Genomic DNA, 18,839 nt, shown 5'->3' with positions numbered 1-18,839 from the left:
GCTCCCTCCTGTCACCTTTTATCTCTTGGTGTCAGAAGTGACTCATGCAGATAGCAGAGGAAAGAGGGGGAGGGGAGGAGGAGACTCATGCAGACAGAATTGTGACTTTAAATTTATTGTTATTTATATTTCATCTTCATTTTGAGGATAATCATAATGTAATATTTTCCCTGTTAGGATAATAAAGTCTTCTGGATATAAATGGCAGCGTGTAATGATGTGTTGCCATGACCCTCAGCATTCCCCTGCAGGCTCCTAGGAAAAGGGATGAATGACACTGGGAGTCACACAACCCAGATAAGGACCATTGGGTGTGGAGTGGTGAGCCTGCGGGGACACGGGGAGAAATACTCTCCTCTATACGGGAGAAATACTCTCCTCTACGCGGGGGAAATACTCTCCTCTACGCGGGGGAAATACTCTCCTCTACGCGGGGGAAATACTCTCCTCTACGCGGGAGAAATACTCTCCTCTACACGGGAGAAATACTCTCCTCTACACGGGAGAAATACTCTCCTCTACACGGGAGAAATACTCTCCTCTATACGGGAGAAATACTCTCCTCTATACGGGAGAAATACTCTCCTCTATACGGGAGAAATACTCTCCTCTATACAGGTATAGAGGAGAGTATTTCTCCCGTATAGAGGAGTGTATTTCTCCCGTATAGAGGAGAGTATTTCTCTTTTCTCCCGTATAGAGGAGAGTATTTCTCCCATTCTATGAATAGTGGAGGACCCTCTAATATTGGGGTACGATGACGCAGTAAGTGGGCTTAGCACCATATTGTGTGAATAAAATCCTAATTTTTTGAAAATGTTGAGGTGTTTTTATGGCCTTGCTGGAGGTAAATGTCTTTTTGCTCTGTAAGATTTTGTCCCCTTTAATATGTAAGTGCAAAAACCGACATTCTAAAAGCACAAAAGTGATTTCTTTTTTTTAGACAAAGAAGCAGCAAAAGAACGATCCAAAAAATACAATTATTCAGAATTATCCAAAGAGTAATAAAAACCAAAAAACAAACACGGTCAGGACTCTCGGGACTCGTGCAATATGGGAGCCATTCTGTTAGTGCTGCACAACACAAGAAGAATTTATCGATGATGAGGAGGAAGAAGAAGAAGAAGAGGAAGAAGAGGAAGAAGAGGAAGAAGAGGAAGAAGAGGAAGAAGAGGAAGAAGAAGAAGAAGAAGAAGAAGAAGAAGAAGTTACCTTTTTGTTTCTCTTTCCCAGCAGAGGGCGCTGTATACAGAACAGAGAACACCTCACATTTCTAGAAGATTGGGTTTACAATTCTCATTTCAATTAAAAAGAAGAGACTGAATATGAGAGAAAATTTGCCACCAAGTTACTGGCGCTGCCGGTGTCCCCATTGTGGGAACAGCCCTCACTTCCTGTTCCAGAACAAAAAAGGTGACAACAGGGTCAAAGAAAAAAAAAAAAAAAAACCCTAATTCCCCTCCCCCCTCTCTGCGGCCTGAGCCGATAACTTCCCTTCCGCGGCCTGGCCCGATCCCTCCCCTCCACAGGCCTGGCCCGATCCCTCCCCTCCACAGGCCTGGCCCGATCCCTCCCCTCCGCAGGCCTGGCCCGATCCCTCCCCTCCGCAGGTCTAGGCCGATCCCTCCCCTCCGCAGGTCTAGGCCGATCCCTCCCCTCCGCAGGTCTAGGCCGATCCCTCCCCTCCGCGGCCTGGCCCGATCCCTCCCCTCCGCAGGTCTAGGCCGATCCCTCCCCTCCGCGGCCTGGCCCGATCCCTCCCCTCCGCGGCCTGGCCCGATCCCTCCCCTCCGCAGGCCTGGCCCGATCCCTCCCCCCCGGCAGGCCTGGCCCTATCCCTCCCCTCCGCGGCCTGGCCCGATCCCTCCCCCCTGGCAGGCCTGGCCCGATCCCTCCCCTCCGCGGCCTGGGCCGATCCCTCCCCTCCGCGGCCTGGGCCGATCCCTCCCCTCCGCAGGTCTAGGCCGATCCCTCCCCTCCGCAGGTCTAGGCCGATCCCTCCCCTCCGCAGGTCTAGGCCGATCCCTCCCCTCCGCAGGCCTGGCCCGATCCCTCCCCTCCGCGGCCTGGCCCGATCCCTCCCCTCCGCAGGTCTAGGCCAATCCCTCCCCTCCGCAGGTCTAGGCCGATCCCTCCCCTCCGCAGGCCTGGGCCGATCCCTCCCCTCCGCAGGCCTGGGCCGATCCCTCCCCTCCGCAGGCCTGGGCCGATCCCTCCCCTCCGCAGGCCTGGGCCGATCCCTCCCCTCCGTGGCCTGGGCCGATACTTTCATATTTTGGCAGAAAAGCTCTTGGAAGGCCAATCAAGCGTCTTCCACACTTCAATGACTGGAGACAAAAGAAGTGTAGATAAAAGGCGCTTATATGGCGTCCCCAACACTCCCAGGGACTTCTTTAATAATATACTCTGTAGTCATTAGTGCCTCCCTCACCCTAATAAACCGACCACAAGAAAGAACAAATCGCTCTTCACAACCTTCTTCTCATCTCCTATAAAACTGCCGTCTTATCTAAACCCAAAGAAAAGATCTTTATTGAACACATATTATGGATTAGGAAAGATTTGCCTTAAAGCGTAAATCTAGGCAAAATAAAAAATAAACATTATTATGTAAAAATATATATATATTTATTAGTGATGATGTGTTTTTATCCAAACCAAAAAAAAAAAAAAGAAGAAAAGGGCCCAGAATTCTGTGTGATAAGACACTAGAATGTCCTCAGAAATTCGGCATTTATATAAAAAAAAAGGGTTTGTCCTCATCAAGACTGAAAGGAACCAGAGGACCGAATGACACCATATACAATAGAAGGATAAGTAAATATTACATTTATTAATGAGTTAAGAATTCATTAAACTCCCCAGTGGGAGGTAGTAGTAGTAGTAGTAGTAGTAGTAGTAGTAGTAGTAGTAGTATATATCCAAAGGCCACGGCGTCAAATGGTCTCCGGATGTGACAACACACAGCACAAGACAATAAAAAAACACTACAAATAAAACATATAAACGATCGTCCAGATCCCAAAAATCTATGCGTGGATGTCCGTGCCATGACTAATGCGTCATTTAAAGATTTGTTTTATATATAATGTAGAAAACGTGGCATGGGCATCTACTCAGAGGTCCCTGGAAGGCTCCAGCCCACAAGGTTCTGATGGGAAGAGGGGGAGGGGATTGACTGATGAACAGCCTGAGAAGTTATCCATCAAAAGTGGCATAACCTGAATTCTAGTCCTTAAGAAGTATGCTGGAGCCTTCCAGGGACCTCTGAGTAGATGCCCTTGCCATATTTTCTACATTATATAGAAAACAAATCTTTAAACGACACATTAGTCATGGCATGGACATCCGTGCATAGATTTTTGGGGTCCGGACGATCGTTTGTTTTATTTGTAGTGTTTTTTTATTGTCTTGTGCTGTGTGTTGCCACATCCAGAGACCATTTAACGCCGTGGCCTTTGGATCTACTACTACCACTACCTCCCACTGGGGAGTTTAATGAATTCTTAACTCATTAATAAATGTAATATTTTTTCTACTTCTCCCTCCATTGTATAATGTGTCACTCATTTGCTCCTCTGGTTCCTTTCAGTCTTGATAAGGACAAACCCGTTTTTTTATCTGTATAAACATGCTGCAAATAAAGAAAAATACGTATTCATGAACTACACGCTCCTACCTTCCGAAAATCCAGTGCACGCCCACCTTCCACATCAAGTCCCTCAACACAGGTGATAGGAAGAAGAAAGGCCACCTTGCAAGTCAAGCCCGACAAATTAATGTCCTTAAAATGGTACAAAGGCGGCTTCTGAAGACCCAAGAAAACCAGAATAGGGTCCCAAAGAGACACAAGAGAAATGTGAGACATCTAAATAAGGCCTCAACTAGGGAGTGAGAGGCCAAGTATTTCTGAAACAGAATGGCCAGGACTGAGATTTATCCTTTGATGCATCTGGCTTTGCATACCATTAAAAGGACAAATCTTGGCCATTCTATACTGGTACACACCAGCCTGGAGAAAGGACCGAATACGTCTTGTGGAGTACGTTCTAGGATGAAAGTTCTTCGACACGCACCAAGCAAAATAGACCTTTCAGGTGTGATGGTAGACTTTGCAACAAGGTGATTTTCCTTGCCGGCAAAAGTGTAGGACAGTAGAAATGACCAAATCCAAAAGCCCCGTCTCTCAGGATCGGACAGCCTTGTACAGCCGTGGCCAAATGTTTTGAGAATGACACAAATAATTTCCACAAAGTCTGCTACTTCATCTTTTTCTCAGATGGTTCTGTGGGTTACTGAAGTATAATTACAAGCATTTTATAAGTGTCAGAGGATCTTATTGACAATTACGTTAAAGTGGAAGTCCACTCTAATAAAATCTCTAAATCTCCAGGGATCCATGATCTAAGACTAACCTATCTATCCCTGCAAAGAAGAAATCACTATACATACCTTTTTTTCATACCAGTCGGGTCTCCAGCAGGGGAAGCTCTGCAGAGGAGACAACGGCTGGGAAATGAATGGGAAGCGACGCCACCCATAGACTTACTAGGGGCTTCCATTGGCGGCTGCCTCTTCTGCACCCGCCTTCACGGAGAAGATGTCGCTGAAAGCTCAGCGTGGGACCGAAGCGGCTTCAAAAAATGTATGTATAGCCATTTCTTCTTTACAGGGCTAGATAGGTTAGTCTTAGATCGTGGATGCCTGGAGATATAGAGATTTTAGCGTTAGGGTGGACTTCTACTTTAAGTTTATGAAAAGAGTCAATATTTGCAGTGTTGACCCTTCATTTTCAAGACCTCTGCAATTCGCCCCAGCATGCTGTCAATCAACTTCTGGGCCACATTCTAACTGTTGGCCGCCCCCCATTCTTGCATAATCAATGCTCGGAGTTTGAAAGAATTTGTGAATTTTTTGTTCACTCGCCTTTTGGTGATTGACCACAAGTTCTCAATGGAATTAAGGTCTGGGGAGTTTCCTGGCCATGGACCCAAAATTTTCATGAATGGTCTCAGGATGCTTTACTGTTGGCATGACAAAGGAGTGATGGTAGCGCTCACCTTTTCTTCTCTGGACAAGGTTTTTTCCAGATGCCCCAAACAACGGGAATGGGAGAAAATACTTTGCCCCAGTCCTCAGCAGTCCAATCCCTGTACCTTTCACAGACTACCAGTCTGTCCTTGATGTTTTTCCTGGAGAGAAGTGGCTTCTCTGCTGCCCTTCTTAGTACCAAGTCATCCTCCAAAAGTCTTCTCCTCACCGAGCATACAGATGTACTCACACCTGCCATTTCTGATCCTCCCCTCCCCCCTGCACTGGTGGTGCCCTGATCCTGCAGCTGAATCAACTATAGGAGACAGTCCTGGCACTTGCTGGACTTTCTTGGGCGCCCTGAAGCCTTCTTCACAACAACTGAACCTCTCTCCTTGAAGTTCTTGATGATCTGATAAATGGTTGATTTAGGTCAATCTTAGTAGCAGCAACATCCTTGCCTGTAAATTCCTTTTTGTGCAAAGCAATGATGACTGCATGTGTTTCCTTGCAGGTAACCGTAGTTACCCGAGGGAGAACAAGGATTTCAAGCACCACCCTCCTTTTAAAGCTTCCAGTCTGATATTCTAACTCAATCAGCATTATAGAGCGATTTCCAGCCTTGTCCTCGTCAACACTGACACCTGTGTTACCGAGAGAATCAGTGATATGAAGTCAGCTGGTCCTTTTGTGGCAGGGCTGAAATGGAGTGGAAATGTTTTTTCTTTGGATTGAGTTCATTTTCATTGGAAAAAGGGGGACTTCATTCATTTGATCGCTCTTCATAACATTCTGGAGAATATACAAATTGCCATCATAAAAACTGAGGCAGCAGACTTTGTGAAACTTAATATGTATGTCATTCTCAAAACATTTGGCCACCGCTGTAGCATCAACAGCTAATTGACCTGTTAAGACAGGAAGCAAGCTGGAACACTGGCCCTGAAACAGAAGATCCAGCCAATCCAGAAGAGCCCACAGAGAGTCTGCAAGGAGCTCGAGTATGTCCAAGTACAACCATTTCCTGCGACAATTCGGTGCGATGAAAGTCACCAGAATGCTCTCCATCTCAATCCTGTGGAGCAGATGAGGGAGAATCTGAAGTGATGGAAAGGCATAGATCAGCTTGAACTGATCCCAGCACGTCACTAGAGGATTCACTGAGAAATAGGGGTACCTGTCCAGTTTGTTGTTGAATCTGGATGCCAGAAGATCCACATCCAATGTCCCTTGCCTGTGGTAAAGTGCCCATTCCCCTGGATCCAGATGGTGACAACTGAAAAAACCTGCCTGACAATTTTTCACGCCTGGGATGTGGACAGGGCTGGAACGTGAAGTTCTGCCAAAGAGAGGATCAAGTCCACTTCCCTTTGAGTGGCATAACTTCTGATGCCTCCTTGATGACGGATGTAGGCCATGCCCATGGCACTGTCCAGTTGGATTCTTGTCAAGTTTGCTTGCAAAAGAGGAGTTCGGCATTGAAGAGACAACCAAACTGCTGTGAGCTCCAGCTTCTTCCAGTGACCAGGTTCCCTGCACCAGTATTTCTCCCCAGCCTGACATGCTGGCATCTACAGGTACATCTCTGATGGAAAAGGTTTCTCTGACTCCAGCTTTGGCTTGGAAATCCACCATGCTAGGGAGAGCCTGGCCTTTGGGGAGAGGCAAGTTTTACCTGCTCTGTAGTGCAATATTCTAGTTTGTATCTAAAGCCAGGCGCCTGACATTTGCTGGGATGGAAGGCGGCCGCCTGTTAGAAGTGAGGGTTCGCCACCACTGAGGAAAAGCCTTGGAACCAGGCTTGGCAGCTTTAGAGGCCTATGTTTTCTGGGGGGAGAAGAGTCATTTTACCCTCTAATCTATATGATGTACTTATCCAGCAGTTACCAGACTTTCTCCTTCACAGGGGTAGCTGCTCAAGACGATTCTAACACGGAAACGCAAGTTAATCAGCATTTAAGCCAAAGGATCCTGAGCAAGTAAATAGAGAGGAGAATCATCCTGAATGTCTGACAAAGGATGGCCTCCAAGCAGCCCACACAGAGTATGGCTACGAGTAGAAAGTCTAAGCTGCTGCAAGAAAAGCAAACAGAATATTGGCATTGAACTCCAGAGATAAAACGATAATTCTCCCACTCTACAAGACTCTGGTCCAGCCGCACCTGGAGTATGCTGTCCAGTTCTGGGCACCAGTCCTCAGGAAGGATGTACTGGAAATGGAGCGACTACAAAGAAGGGCAACAAAGCTAATAAAGGGTCTGGAGGATCTTAGTTATGAGGAAAGGTTGTGAGCTCTGAACTTATTCTCTCTGGAGAAGAGACGCTGGAGAGGGGATATGATTTCATTGTATAAATACCGGACTGGTGACCCCACAATATACAAATACCGGACTGGTGACCCCACAATATACAAATACCGGACTGGTGACCCCACAATATATAAATACCGGACTGGTGACCCCACAATATATAAATACCGGACTGGTGACCCCACAATATATAAATACCGGACTGGTGACCCCACAATATATAAATACCGGACTGGTGACCCCACAATATATAAATACCGGACTGGTGACCCCACAATTTACAAATACCGGACTGGTGACCCCACAATATACAAATACCGGACTGGTGACCCCACAATATACAAATACCGGACTGGTGACCCCACAATATATAAATACCGGACTGGTGACCCCACAATATATAAATACCGGACTGATGACCCCACAATATATAAATACCGGACTGGTGACCCCCCAATATACAAATACCGGACTGGTGACCCCACAATAGGGAGAAAACTTTTTCGCAGAAGAGAGTTTAATAAGACTCGCGGCCACTCATTACAATTAGAAGAAAAGAGGTTTAACCTTAAACTACGTAGAGGGTTCTTTACTGTAAGAGCGGCAAGGATGTGGAATTCCCTTCCACAGGCGGTGGTCTCAGCGGGGAGCATCGATCATTTCAAGAAACTATTAGATAATCACCTGAATGACCGCAACATACAGGGATATATAATGTAATATGACATATAATCACACAACATACAGAGATATATAATGTAATATGACATATAATCACACAACATACAGAGATATATAATGTAATATGACATATAATCACACAACATACAGAGATATATAATGTAATATGACATATAATCACACAACATACAGAGATATATAATGTAATATGACATATAATCACACAACATACAGAGATATATAATGTAATATGACATATAATCACACAACATACAGAGATATATAATGTAATATGACATATAATCACACAACATACAGAGATATATAATGTAATATGACATATAATCACACAACATACAGAGATATATAATGTAATATGACATATAATCACACAACATACAGAGATATATAATGTAATATGACATATAATCACACAACATACAGAGATATATAATGTAATATGACATATAATCACACAACATACAGAGATATATAATGTAATATGACATATAATCACACAACATACAGAGATATATAATGTAATATGACATATAATCACACAATATACAGGGATATATAATGTAATACTGACACATAATCACACACATAGGTTGGACTTGATGGACTTGTGTCTTTTTTCAACCTCACCTACTATGTAACTATGTAATATATATGTAACTGGCTGAGGACTGGGAAATCCCTCAGGCTGGAAGTAGGACTGGGAAATCCCTCAGGCTGGAAGTAGGACTGGGAAATCCCTCAGGCTGGAAGTAGGACTGGGAAATCCCTCAGGCTGGAAGTAGGACTGGGAAATCCCTCAGGCTGGAAGTAGGACTGGGAAATCCCTCAGGCTGGAAGTAGGACTGGGAAATCCCTCAGGCTGGAAGTAGGACGCTCGGAGCACATGTGTGCAATCCTGATCCCATTCCTTAGAAGCAGAAAGATCGTCCATCTCCTCCTCAGGTAATGTGTCTGCCTGAAGGGCAAAGTCTCATTTGTGGAGTACTGGGCATGCAGCCATAGTGACTGAAGGCGAGGAGGTGCGGGCACAGCGAGCGCCATGGGAATGCAGCTGCAGTAAACACTTTGGTACTCGGGGCCATAAGTGGGAAGTTGTGCAAATGCACCAATAAAAACTATTATGCCAGGGAACCTTGGCGCTCTCAGATCTCAGGTGCCACCACCAGAAGAGGTCACCACACAACCTAAGGAGGTATGGATCCTCACATGCAGGATAAACAGGGGGAATACCCCATGCTGGCTTTGATGGACATCCCCCCGCAGGGGTCTTCAGGGGCACTACTATTGGCAGACCACGGCAATGGGCTGTAAAGCAGATCACTACATGCCAAGGGAAGTGCCTACAGCAGCACTCAATGCATGTCCACAATATTGCAGGCCAGCCCCATTTCTAGAATCTGCTGGGCTTGGGGTTCAGCCCCCCAAAGCTCTGCTGGGGGGTCAATCAAGGGAACCACAATGGCCGTGGAGCAGGAAAAGAGAGAAAAAACCTCCACAGGAAAAAGAAGAGAAGCTTCTTCAGAGAAAAGAACGCAGGCTGGCTGGGAGTAGGAGGGATTATATAGCTGGGAGTGGGAGGAGTTATAAAGTGGGATGTCCCTGCAGCCTTCTGTGTCCAATCACCTAGAAGTAGCTGCATATAACCCAATAGCAATAATTAAAGATCTAAAAACACACAGGCGGGGGCTGGGCTACACCTGGTGACCACAATGGATACACAGTGACATCAACGCACCTTTGGTGGGTCCCTTCCGGTTCTGTAGTGCCTGCTGCTCCTCCGACGCGTTCAACCTCCTCACTACATCAGCCAAGGCCGACTTCAACAGCTGGATCTCATCCTCCTGGATCTGCACCCGCTGCTCCAGGGACGAAACGCGCTCCGTCACCTCCATGCTGCTGGACGCCGAGGCGCTGTCATCTGAAACAAAGCAGAGCAACATTCAGGACAGAGTCAGGCAATCAATCCCCTCCCCCAAAAACTCAGATTATAAAAGACATCCTGGGGGAGATTTACTGGAGAGTGCAGAATGTGGCGCAGCCAATCAGCTTCTAACATGACAAGAAATCCTGTCACGTAGGAAGACGTTTTACTACGAAACGTACGTCGGAGCGGTACGTGGTCACATGTCCTATCACCCAACAACATCCGGATCCTTTGGCTGCCCCCCTGTGTAAGCTGGAAAGCACGCCAGCGTGGAGGAGACATGAAAGGCTATTTCTGACTGCGAAGTCACCCTGACATGCAAGCAGCCCCAGTGCCGGGTAGGCACCCACCAATGTAAGCGGCCATTTGGCTTTTTAATTTGTTTACTTTTTTCATAAATGGTTTTACGCTATGGAGACTGTTTTTGTTTCCTATGTATCCTTATCCTATCTTGAATGAGCTTGACGGGAACGATCCATGCCTATAATACCAACCACAGTCCGGCCATCCATGTGAGCAGGCACAACCCTGCACAAGCGCTAGTGACTCTCTTTTTAACTAAAGGAGTCATTGGTATCTGGTAAGCAGATATCTACTACTTCGAGGTGTTTTTCCTTTCTTATTTTTTCTTTGGTGATGGAAAACCTTTTGTTTTCAGCAACAAGATTGGGATAATATTGAAAGATATCACTTCAACTACTTCAATCACTTTTTTATGTGGACAATCAATCACTATATATATTTTTTTCACTATTGTAGGCACTTCAATGTGTAATCTAATTATGATTTGTCATTATTATGATTTTCATTTTCTTGGTAATGCAGGAGATATATTTATTTAGAGCACTTGAATAGTATGGTATCTAGCGCCCCCTAGCTTTCTTACATCTTTTTTTGATTATCTATTTTTTTGATTATTCAAAAATTGGGGAGCAGCTTACACTGATTGTTTACATATTTCCACAAATTTTTTTTATTGTTGGGAATGTTTTCTTACTAGATGTACCACCAGTATATGTAATTCATATATAGTATCTGCTATCAACACCACTGGCGCGAAGGTTTCTATTATTTTCTAAGAAATCCTGGAAGCTGATTGGCTCCCACACAGAGCTGCACCACATTCTAAACTCTTTAATAAAGCTCCCCCTCAGTTCTGGACAACCGTCTTCATGAACAATCCCTAGCAATGGCTCCGAGTCAGAAGAACACGTATAGTTTATGAGGGTGTCAGGAAAAGGGGTGTATATTGTATATGGAGACCGGCAGATGAAGAACACGTATAGGTTTATGAGGGTGTCAGGAAAAGGGGTGTATATTGTATATGGAGACCGGCAGATGTTCCTTGACAAAAAGGACTCCATACTGGAAGACCCGCCCACCTCTCCTGAAAATACCAACCAACCAGAAAATGTCAATTGTCCTCAAAAATGCATTGACTAGATTTACAACGCATCTCGGTTTGGAAGTCGTACACGAGAGGTGACGGGTCACCAGCGGGTATAGGAGGGGGAGGTGACGGGTCACCAGCGGGTATAGGAGGGGGAGGTGACGGGTCACCAGCGGGTATAGGAGGGGAGGTGACGGGTCACCAGCGGGTATAGGAGGGGAGGTGACGGGTCACCAGCGGGTATAGGAGGGGAGGTGACGGGTCACCAGCGGGTATAGGAGGGGGAGATGACGGGTCACCAGCGGGTATAGGAGGGGAGGTGAAGGGTCACCAGCGGTATAGGAGGGGAGGTGACGGGTCACCAGCGGGTATAGGAGGGGAGGTGACGGGTCACCAGCGGGTATAGGAGGGGAGGTGACGGGTCACCAGCGGGTATAGGAGGGGGAGGTGACGGGTCACCAGCGGGTATAGGAGGGGGAGGTGACGGGTCACCAGCGGGTATAGGAGGGGAGGTGACGGGTCACCAGCGGGTATAGGAGGGGAGGTGACGGGTCACCAGCGGGTATAGGAGGGGAGGTGACGGGTCACCAGCGGGTATAGGAGGGGAGGTGACGGGTCACCAGCGGGTATAGGAGGGGAGGTGACGGGTCACCAGCGGGTATAGGAGGGGAGGTGACGGGTCACCAGCGGGTATAGGAGGGGAGGTGACGGGTCACCAGCGGGTATAGGAGAGGTGACGGGTCACCAGCGGGTATAGGAGGGGAGGTGACGGGTCACCAGCGGGTATAGGAGGGGAGGTGACGGGTCACCAGCGGGTATAGGAGGGGAGGTGAAGGGTCACCAGCGGGTATAGGAGGGGAGGTGAAGGGTCACCAGCGGGTATAGGAGGGGAGGTGAAGGGTCACCAGCGGGTATAGGAGGGGGAGGTGACGGGTCACCAGCGGGTATAGGAGGGGAGGTGACGGGTCACCAGCGGGTATAGGAGGATAGGTGACGGGTCACCAGCGGGTATAGGAGGGGAGGTGAAGGGTCACCAGCGGGTATAGGAGGGGAGGTGAAGGGTCACCAGCGGGTATAGGAGGGGAGGTGACGGGTCACCAGCGGTATAGGAGGGGAGGTGAAGGGTCACCAGCGGGTATAGGAGGGGAGGTGACGGGTCACCAGCGGGTATAGGAGGGGAGGTGACGGGTCACCAGCGGGTATAGGAGGATAGGTGAAGGGTCACCAGCGGGTATAGGAGGGGAGGTGACGGGTCACCAGCGGGTATAGGAGGGGGAGGTGACGGGTCACCAGCGGGTATAGGAGGGGAGGTGACGGGTCACCAGCGGGTATAGGAGGATAGGTGACGGGTCACCAGCGGGTATAGGAGGAGAGGTGACGGGTCACCAGCGGGTATAGGAGGGGGAGGTGACGGGTCACCAGCGGGTATAGGAGGGGAGGTGACGGGTCACCAGCGGTATAGGAGGGGAGGTGACGGGTCACCAGCGGGTATAGGAGGGGAGGTGAAGGGTCACCAGCGGTATAGGAGGGGAGGTGACGGGTCACCAGCGGGTATAGGAGGGGAGGTGAAGGGTCACCAGCGGGTATAGGAGGGGGAGGTGACGGGTCACCAGCGGGTATAGGAGGGGAGGTGACGGGTCACCAGCGGGTATAGGAGGGGAGGTGACGGGTCACCAGCGGGTATAGGAGGGGGAGGTGACGGGTCACCAGCGGGTATAGGAGGGGAGGTGACGGGTCACCAGCGGGTATAGGAGGGGAGGTGACGGGTCACCAGCGGGTATAGGAGGGGAGGTGACGGGTCACCAGCGGGTATAGGAGGGGAGATGACGGGTCACCAGCGGGTATAGGAGGGGAGGTGACGGGTCACCAGCGGGTATAGGAGGGGAGGTGACGGGTCACCAGCGGGTATAGGAGGGGAGGTGACGGGTCACCAGCGGGTATAGGAGGGGAGGTGACGGGTCACCAGCGGGTATAGGAGGGGAGGTGACGGGTCACCAGCGGGTATAGGAGGGGAGGTGACGGGTCACCAGCGGGTATAGGAGGGGAGATGACGGGTCACCAGCGGGTATAGGAGGGGAGGTGACGGGTCACCAGCGGGTATAGGAGGGGAGGTGACGGGTCACCAGCGGGTATAGGAGGGGAGGTGACGGGTCACCAGCGGGTATAGGAGGGGAGGTGACGGGTCACCAGCGGGTATAGGAGGGGAGGTGACGGGTCACCAGCGGGTATAGGAGGGGAGGTGACGGGTCACCAGCGGGTATAGGAGGGGGAGGTGACGGGTCACCAGCGGGTATAGGAGGGGAGGTGACGGGTCACCAGCGGGTATAGGAGGGGAGGTGACGGGTCACCAGCGGGTATAGGAGGGGAGATGACGGGTCACCAGCGGGTATAGGAGGGGGAGGTGACGGGTCACCAGCGGGTATAGGAGGGGAGGTGACGGGTCACCAGTGGGTATAGGAGGGGAGGTGACGGGTCACCAGTGGGTATAGGAGGGGGAGGTGACGGGTCACCAGCGGGTATAGGAGGGGAGGTGACGGGTCACCAGCGGGTATAGGAGGGGAGATGACGGGTCACCAGCGGGTATAGGAGGGGAGGTGACGGGTCACCAGCGGGTATAGGAGGGGAGGTGACGGGTCACCAGCGGGTATAGGAGGGGAGGTGACGGGTCACCAGCGGGTATAGGAGGGGAGGTGACGGGTCACCAGCGGGTATAGGAGGGGAGGTGACGGGTCGCTGGTTTTATTTGGTGACGATCATTGGCAGAACGTTTTCTAGGTGCCGGTTGTATATATTATCCTGCTGGGGGGTGGAAATAATCAGCAGCTGGGCCTCGTTTTTACTGCTGAAGGGATTTTTTGGGAATATATGAAAATACTGGGCGCCTGGCCGTCATTCTGTCACTGACCTGGCACAAGAATCTGAGTTGTGACTTCTGACGGACTTTCTACATTTTTAATGTCTTCATGACTTAGAAATTGAGAAGTCGCCGATTTCCAGCCAATTGGTGAGCAGCAATAACCCCTCCCCCGTGTTTTCCTGGGATTTCTCCTCTGTGGGCGGAGTTCGGATCGCACAGAATCATCAGATGTGACTTTGGGGGAGGAGCCTGTGCTATGTGCCCATAGAGTTGTATGGAAAGTGCGATTTTGGAGGATTTTTCTCTGAACTAGTCTAATCAAAGTCCCAAGACATGAAATCGCATTGAGACCTCACAAGTTCGATCGTCGCCGTCTTACACAAATATTCTCGGATTGCTTCTCCATATTTTTCTTACTGTGATATTTGATATATATTTGTATATCAGCCACTAGAGGGAGCTGTAAATGTCACCTTCATTCAGGGCTTGGATTGTAGGAAGGCCTCAGGATGTCATGTGATCAGTAATGGCCGCCATGTACAATGATTGGTAGAAAAGTGCCACATCACCCGATCGATAATAGATGGAGGAACGAGGAGCGGCAGACTGAGAATGAAACCAACTCCAATCGTTTCAGGTGACGATCTCCAACTTCTGCGAGTAATAAATATATATACATTGTATATACAGTGCCAGGAAAAAGTATTCATACCCCCTGAAATTCCCCACATTTTGTTACAACAAAAACATAAAAGTATTTTATTGGGATTTTATGTGATAGACCAACACAAAGTGTCACATAATTGTGAAGTGGAAGGAAAATGATACAAATAAATATGTGAAAAGTGTGGGGGAGGGACATTTGTATGGCGCCTCCCGGAGTCAATACTTTGTAGAACCCCCTTTCTCTACAAGTCTTTTTGGGGATGTCTCTACCAGCTTTGCACATCTAGAGAGGACATTTCTGCCCATTCTTCTTTGTAAAATATCTCAAGCTCTGTCAGATTGGATGGAGAACGTCTGTGAACAGCAATTTTCAAGTCTTGCCACAGATTCTCAATGTGATTTAGGTCTGGACTGTGACTGGGCCATTCTAACACATGAATATGCTTTGATCTAAACCATTCCATTGTAGCTCTGGCTGGATGTTTCGGGTCGTTGTCCTGCTGGAAGGTGAACCTCCGCCCCAGTCTCAAGTCTTTTGTAGACTCTAACAGGTTTTCTTCTAAGATTGTCCTGTATTTGTCTCCATCCATCTTCCCATCAACTCTGACCAGCTTCCCTGTCCCTGCTGAAGAAAACCATCCCCACCACATGATGCTGCCACCACCATGTTTCACGGTGGGGATGGTGTGTTCAGGGTGATGTGCAGTGTTAGTTTTCCCCACACATAGCGTTTTACTTTTAGGCCATAAAGTTGAATTTTGGTCTCCTCTGACCAGATCACCTTCTTCCACATGTTTGCTGTGTCCTCCACATGGCTTCTCACAAACTACAAACAGGACTTCTTATGACTTTCTTTCACCAATGTCTTTCTTCTTGTCACTCTTCCATAAAGGGCAGATTTGTGGAGAACACGACTAATAGTTGTCCTGTGGACAGATTCTCCCACCTGAGCTGTGGATCTCTGCAGCTCCTCCAGAGTTACCATGGACCTCTTGGCTCTTCTCTGATGAATGCTCTCCTTGCCCGGCCGGTCAGTTTAGGTGGACGGCCATGTCTTGGTAGGTTTGCAGTTGTGCCATACTCTTTCCATTTTCCAATGATGGATTGAACAGAGCTCCGTGAGATGTTCAAAGCTTGGGAGATCTTTTTATAACCTAACCCTGCTTTATACTTCTCCACAACTTTATCCCTGACCTGTCTGGTGTGTTCCTTGGCCTTCATGATGCTGTTTGTTCACTAAGGTTATCTAACAAACCTCTGAGGGCTTCACAGAACAGCTGTATTTATACTGAGATTAAATGACACACAGGTGGACTCTATTTACTAATTAGGTGACTTCTGAAGACAATTGGTTCCTCTAGATTATAGTTATCAGAGTAAAGGGGACTGAATACAAATGCCTCTCCCCCCACACTTTTCACATATTTATTTGTATCATTTATCATTTTCCTTCCACTTCACAATTATGTGACACTTTGTGTTGGTCTATCACATAAAATCCCAATAAAATACATTTATGGTTTTGGTTGTAACAAAATGTGGGAAATTCCAAGGGGTATGAATACTTTTTCCAGGCACTGTATAATACAGGATCCATTCTATCACATTCTTTGCAGGAGAGGAAATGGAAACAAACCAAAAGTATTATTTAGACCCCTCCCTCCCCCCAAGATGAAGGTTTGCCAGGGTTAGTGTCAGGGTCAAGGTCGGGGCAAAGGTCAAGGTCAGCATATTTTGGTTACAGGTGTCAGTTAGTGTCGGATGATTGTATCTGTGTACAAATACCGACTAATACAGGATGTGAGATCGCTGCGATCGCCGGGACAAACCATGAGAATCACAAGAAATACAAAAGATACATTTATAAAAACTTTTCTTTTACTATCTTGAAACAAATTTAAAATTTCTTTAATAATAAAAAAAAAAAAAAAAAAAAAAAGAAGTACAAAAATATCCGTCACCATTTGTGGAGACGATCGATGCGATTTACTAACACAGGTCAAAGTCCCAAAATTGTGCTGAGGGATTTCAATTTGTTTCACCCTCAGGGGGGAGGGGAACTAGAAAACGATTGTTACTTGTCAATCAGCCAAAATGTGAGAAGAAATTCCCACCGAAAAACTTCATCGACCTCTCCGGGGTCAGAGGTCAGCTATTGGATGCAACCCGACAAATCTCTCTCCTCGCTCACCCCCCACGCTCCTCGCTCACCCCCCCACGCTCCTCGCTCTCTCCTCGCTCACCCCCCACGCTCCTCGCTCACCCCCCACGCTCCTCGCTCTCCCCCCACGCTCCTCACTCTCTCCTCGCTCACCCCCCACGCTCCTCACTCTCTCCTCGCTCACCCCCCACGCTCCTCACTCTCTCCTCGCTCACCCCCCACGCTCCTCGCTCTCTCTCCCCGCTCACCCCCCACGCTCCTCGCTCTCTCCCCACGCTCCCCACTCACCCCCCACGCTCCCCGCTCTCCCCCCGTTCGCCCTCCATGCTCCTCACTCTTTCCGCTCCCGCCCCTCCTCGCTCACCCCCACGCTCCTCGCTCTCTCCCCGCTCACTCCCCACGCTCCTCGCTCTCTCCCCGCTCTCTCCCGTGCTCCTCGCTCTCCCCCCATGCTCCTCACTCTTTCCGTGCCCGCCCCTCCTCGCTCTCACCCCCCGCCCTTGTGCTCCTCATTCTCTCCCTGTTCGCCCCCCACGCTCCGCTCTCTCTCCGCTCACCCCTCACGCTCCTCGCTCTCTCTCCGCTCACCCCTCCTCGCTCCCCACTCCTCACCCTCTCCCCCATGCTCCTCGCTCGCCCCTCACTTGCTCCCTGCTCACCCCCCTACGCTCCTCGCTCTCTCCTCGCTCACCCCCCACGCTCCTCGTTCTCTGTGCCCACCCCTCCTCACTCCCCACCCTCTCCCCCATGCTCCTCGCTCGCCCCTCACTTGCTCCCTGCTCACCCCTGTGCTCCTTGCTCTCTCTCCCCGCTCACCCTTCATGTTTTGCCCCTCACTCTCCTCACTCTCCACTCGCCCCTTGATCTCTTTCCGCTCACCTCACTCTCTATTCGCTCGCTCCTCGCGTTCCCTCCCCGCTTGCCCCTCGAGCTCTGCTCGCTCCTCGCTCTATCCCCACCCTCCTCGCTCTCCATCCGCTCGCCCCTCACACACTCCTCGCTCTCTCATCACTCATGCTCCTCGCCCTTCACTTGCTCCTCGCTCTCTCTCCGCTTGCTCCTGACGCTCTGCTTGCTTCTCGCTCTCTCCTCGCTCTCCATCCGCTCGCCCCTCTCTCTCTGCTCAGCGTTGGCGCTCCTCGCTCTCCCCCCCCCCACGCACACTCCTCGCTCGCCCCCTGCGCTCCTCGCACACTCCTCGCTCGCCCCCTGCGCTCCTCGCACACCCCCTGCGCTCCTCGCACACTCCTCGCTTGCCCCTGCGCTCCTCGTTCTCTCCCCCATGCTCCTCGCTCCGCCCCTGTGCTCTCTATCTGCTCGCCGCTCCTCGCACCTCACATTTTGCTCGCCCCTCACTCTTCGTATTTCTCGCTCGCCCCTCATGCTCCTCGTGCTCGTCTCAGGTTCACACTTCCCCAATGTTCAATTATCACCCAGCTACAAGAATCGATCGTTCTTCTCATACATTACAGAAGGAAACCTTTATCTGCAATCTGCAGCCATAGAAGAAAAGTAGGACATAATCTGAGGGGCGTCCTGCACGAGGGGCGTCCTGCACGAGGGGCGTCCTGCACGAGGGGCGTCCTGCACGAGGGGCGTATGAAGAGAACATCATTGTCAGGACACCTTTCTATAAATGACAAGAAATGGATTTATATTTTATAATATAATCAGTTGAAGTGCGGACTGTGACCAGCGATCGACTTCTTGTAGTCCTGTGCAGCACAAGGAGCCAATCAGCTCAAGTGCTCAGAAGGGACACACCTGATAGGAGGAGAGAGCGGAGCTCATCGATCTGC

The 18,839-nt window shown here is 49.4% G+C and overlaps 1 protein-coding gene across 1 annotated transcript in view; it reads right to left on the bottom strand.

The window, feature by feature from the left end:
* Nucleotides 1-18,839, bottom strand: part of EML1 (EMAP like 1) — a gene marked incomplete in the record, with an annotated part of 215,487 nt that overhangs the window by 182,387 nt on the left and 14,261 nt on the right. Inside the window, 1 exon segment of the mRNA XM_073609641.1 lies at nt 9,778-9,960. Coding sequence (XP_073465742.1) covers nt 9,778-9,960 — 183 coding nt within the window.

Source organism: Aquarana catesbeiana, linkage group LG13 (genome assembly GCF_042186555.1).
Source record: "Aquarana catesbeiana isolate 2022-GZ linkage group LG13, ASM4218655v1, whole genome shotgun sequence".
NCBI lineage: Eukaryota > Metazoa > Chordata > Amphibia > Anura > Ranidae > Aquarana > Aquarana catesbeiana.
Note: the sequence above shows the minus strand (reverse complement) of the source record. Positions and strands in the feature narration are given on the sequence as shown.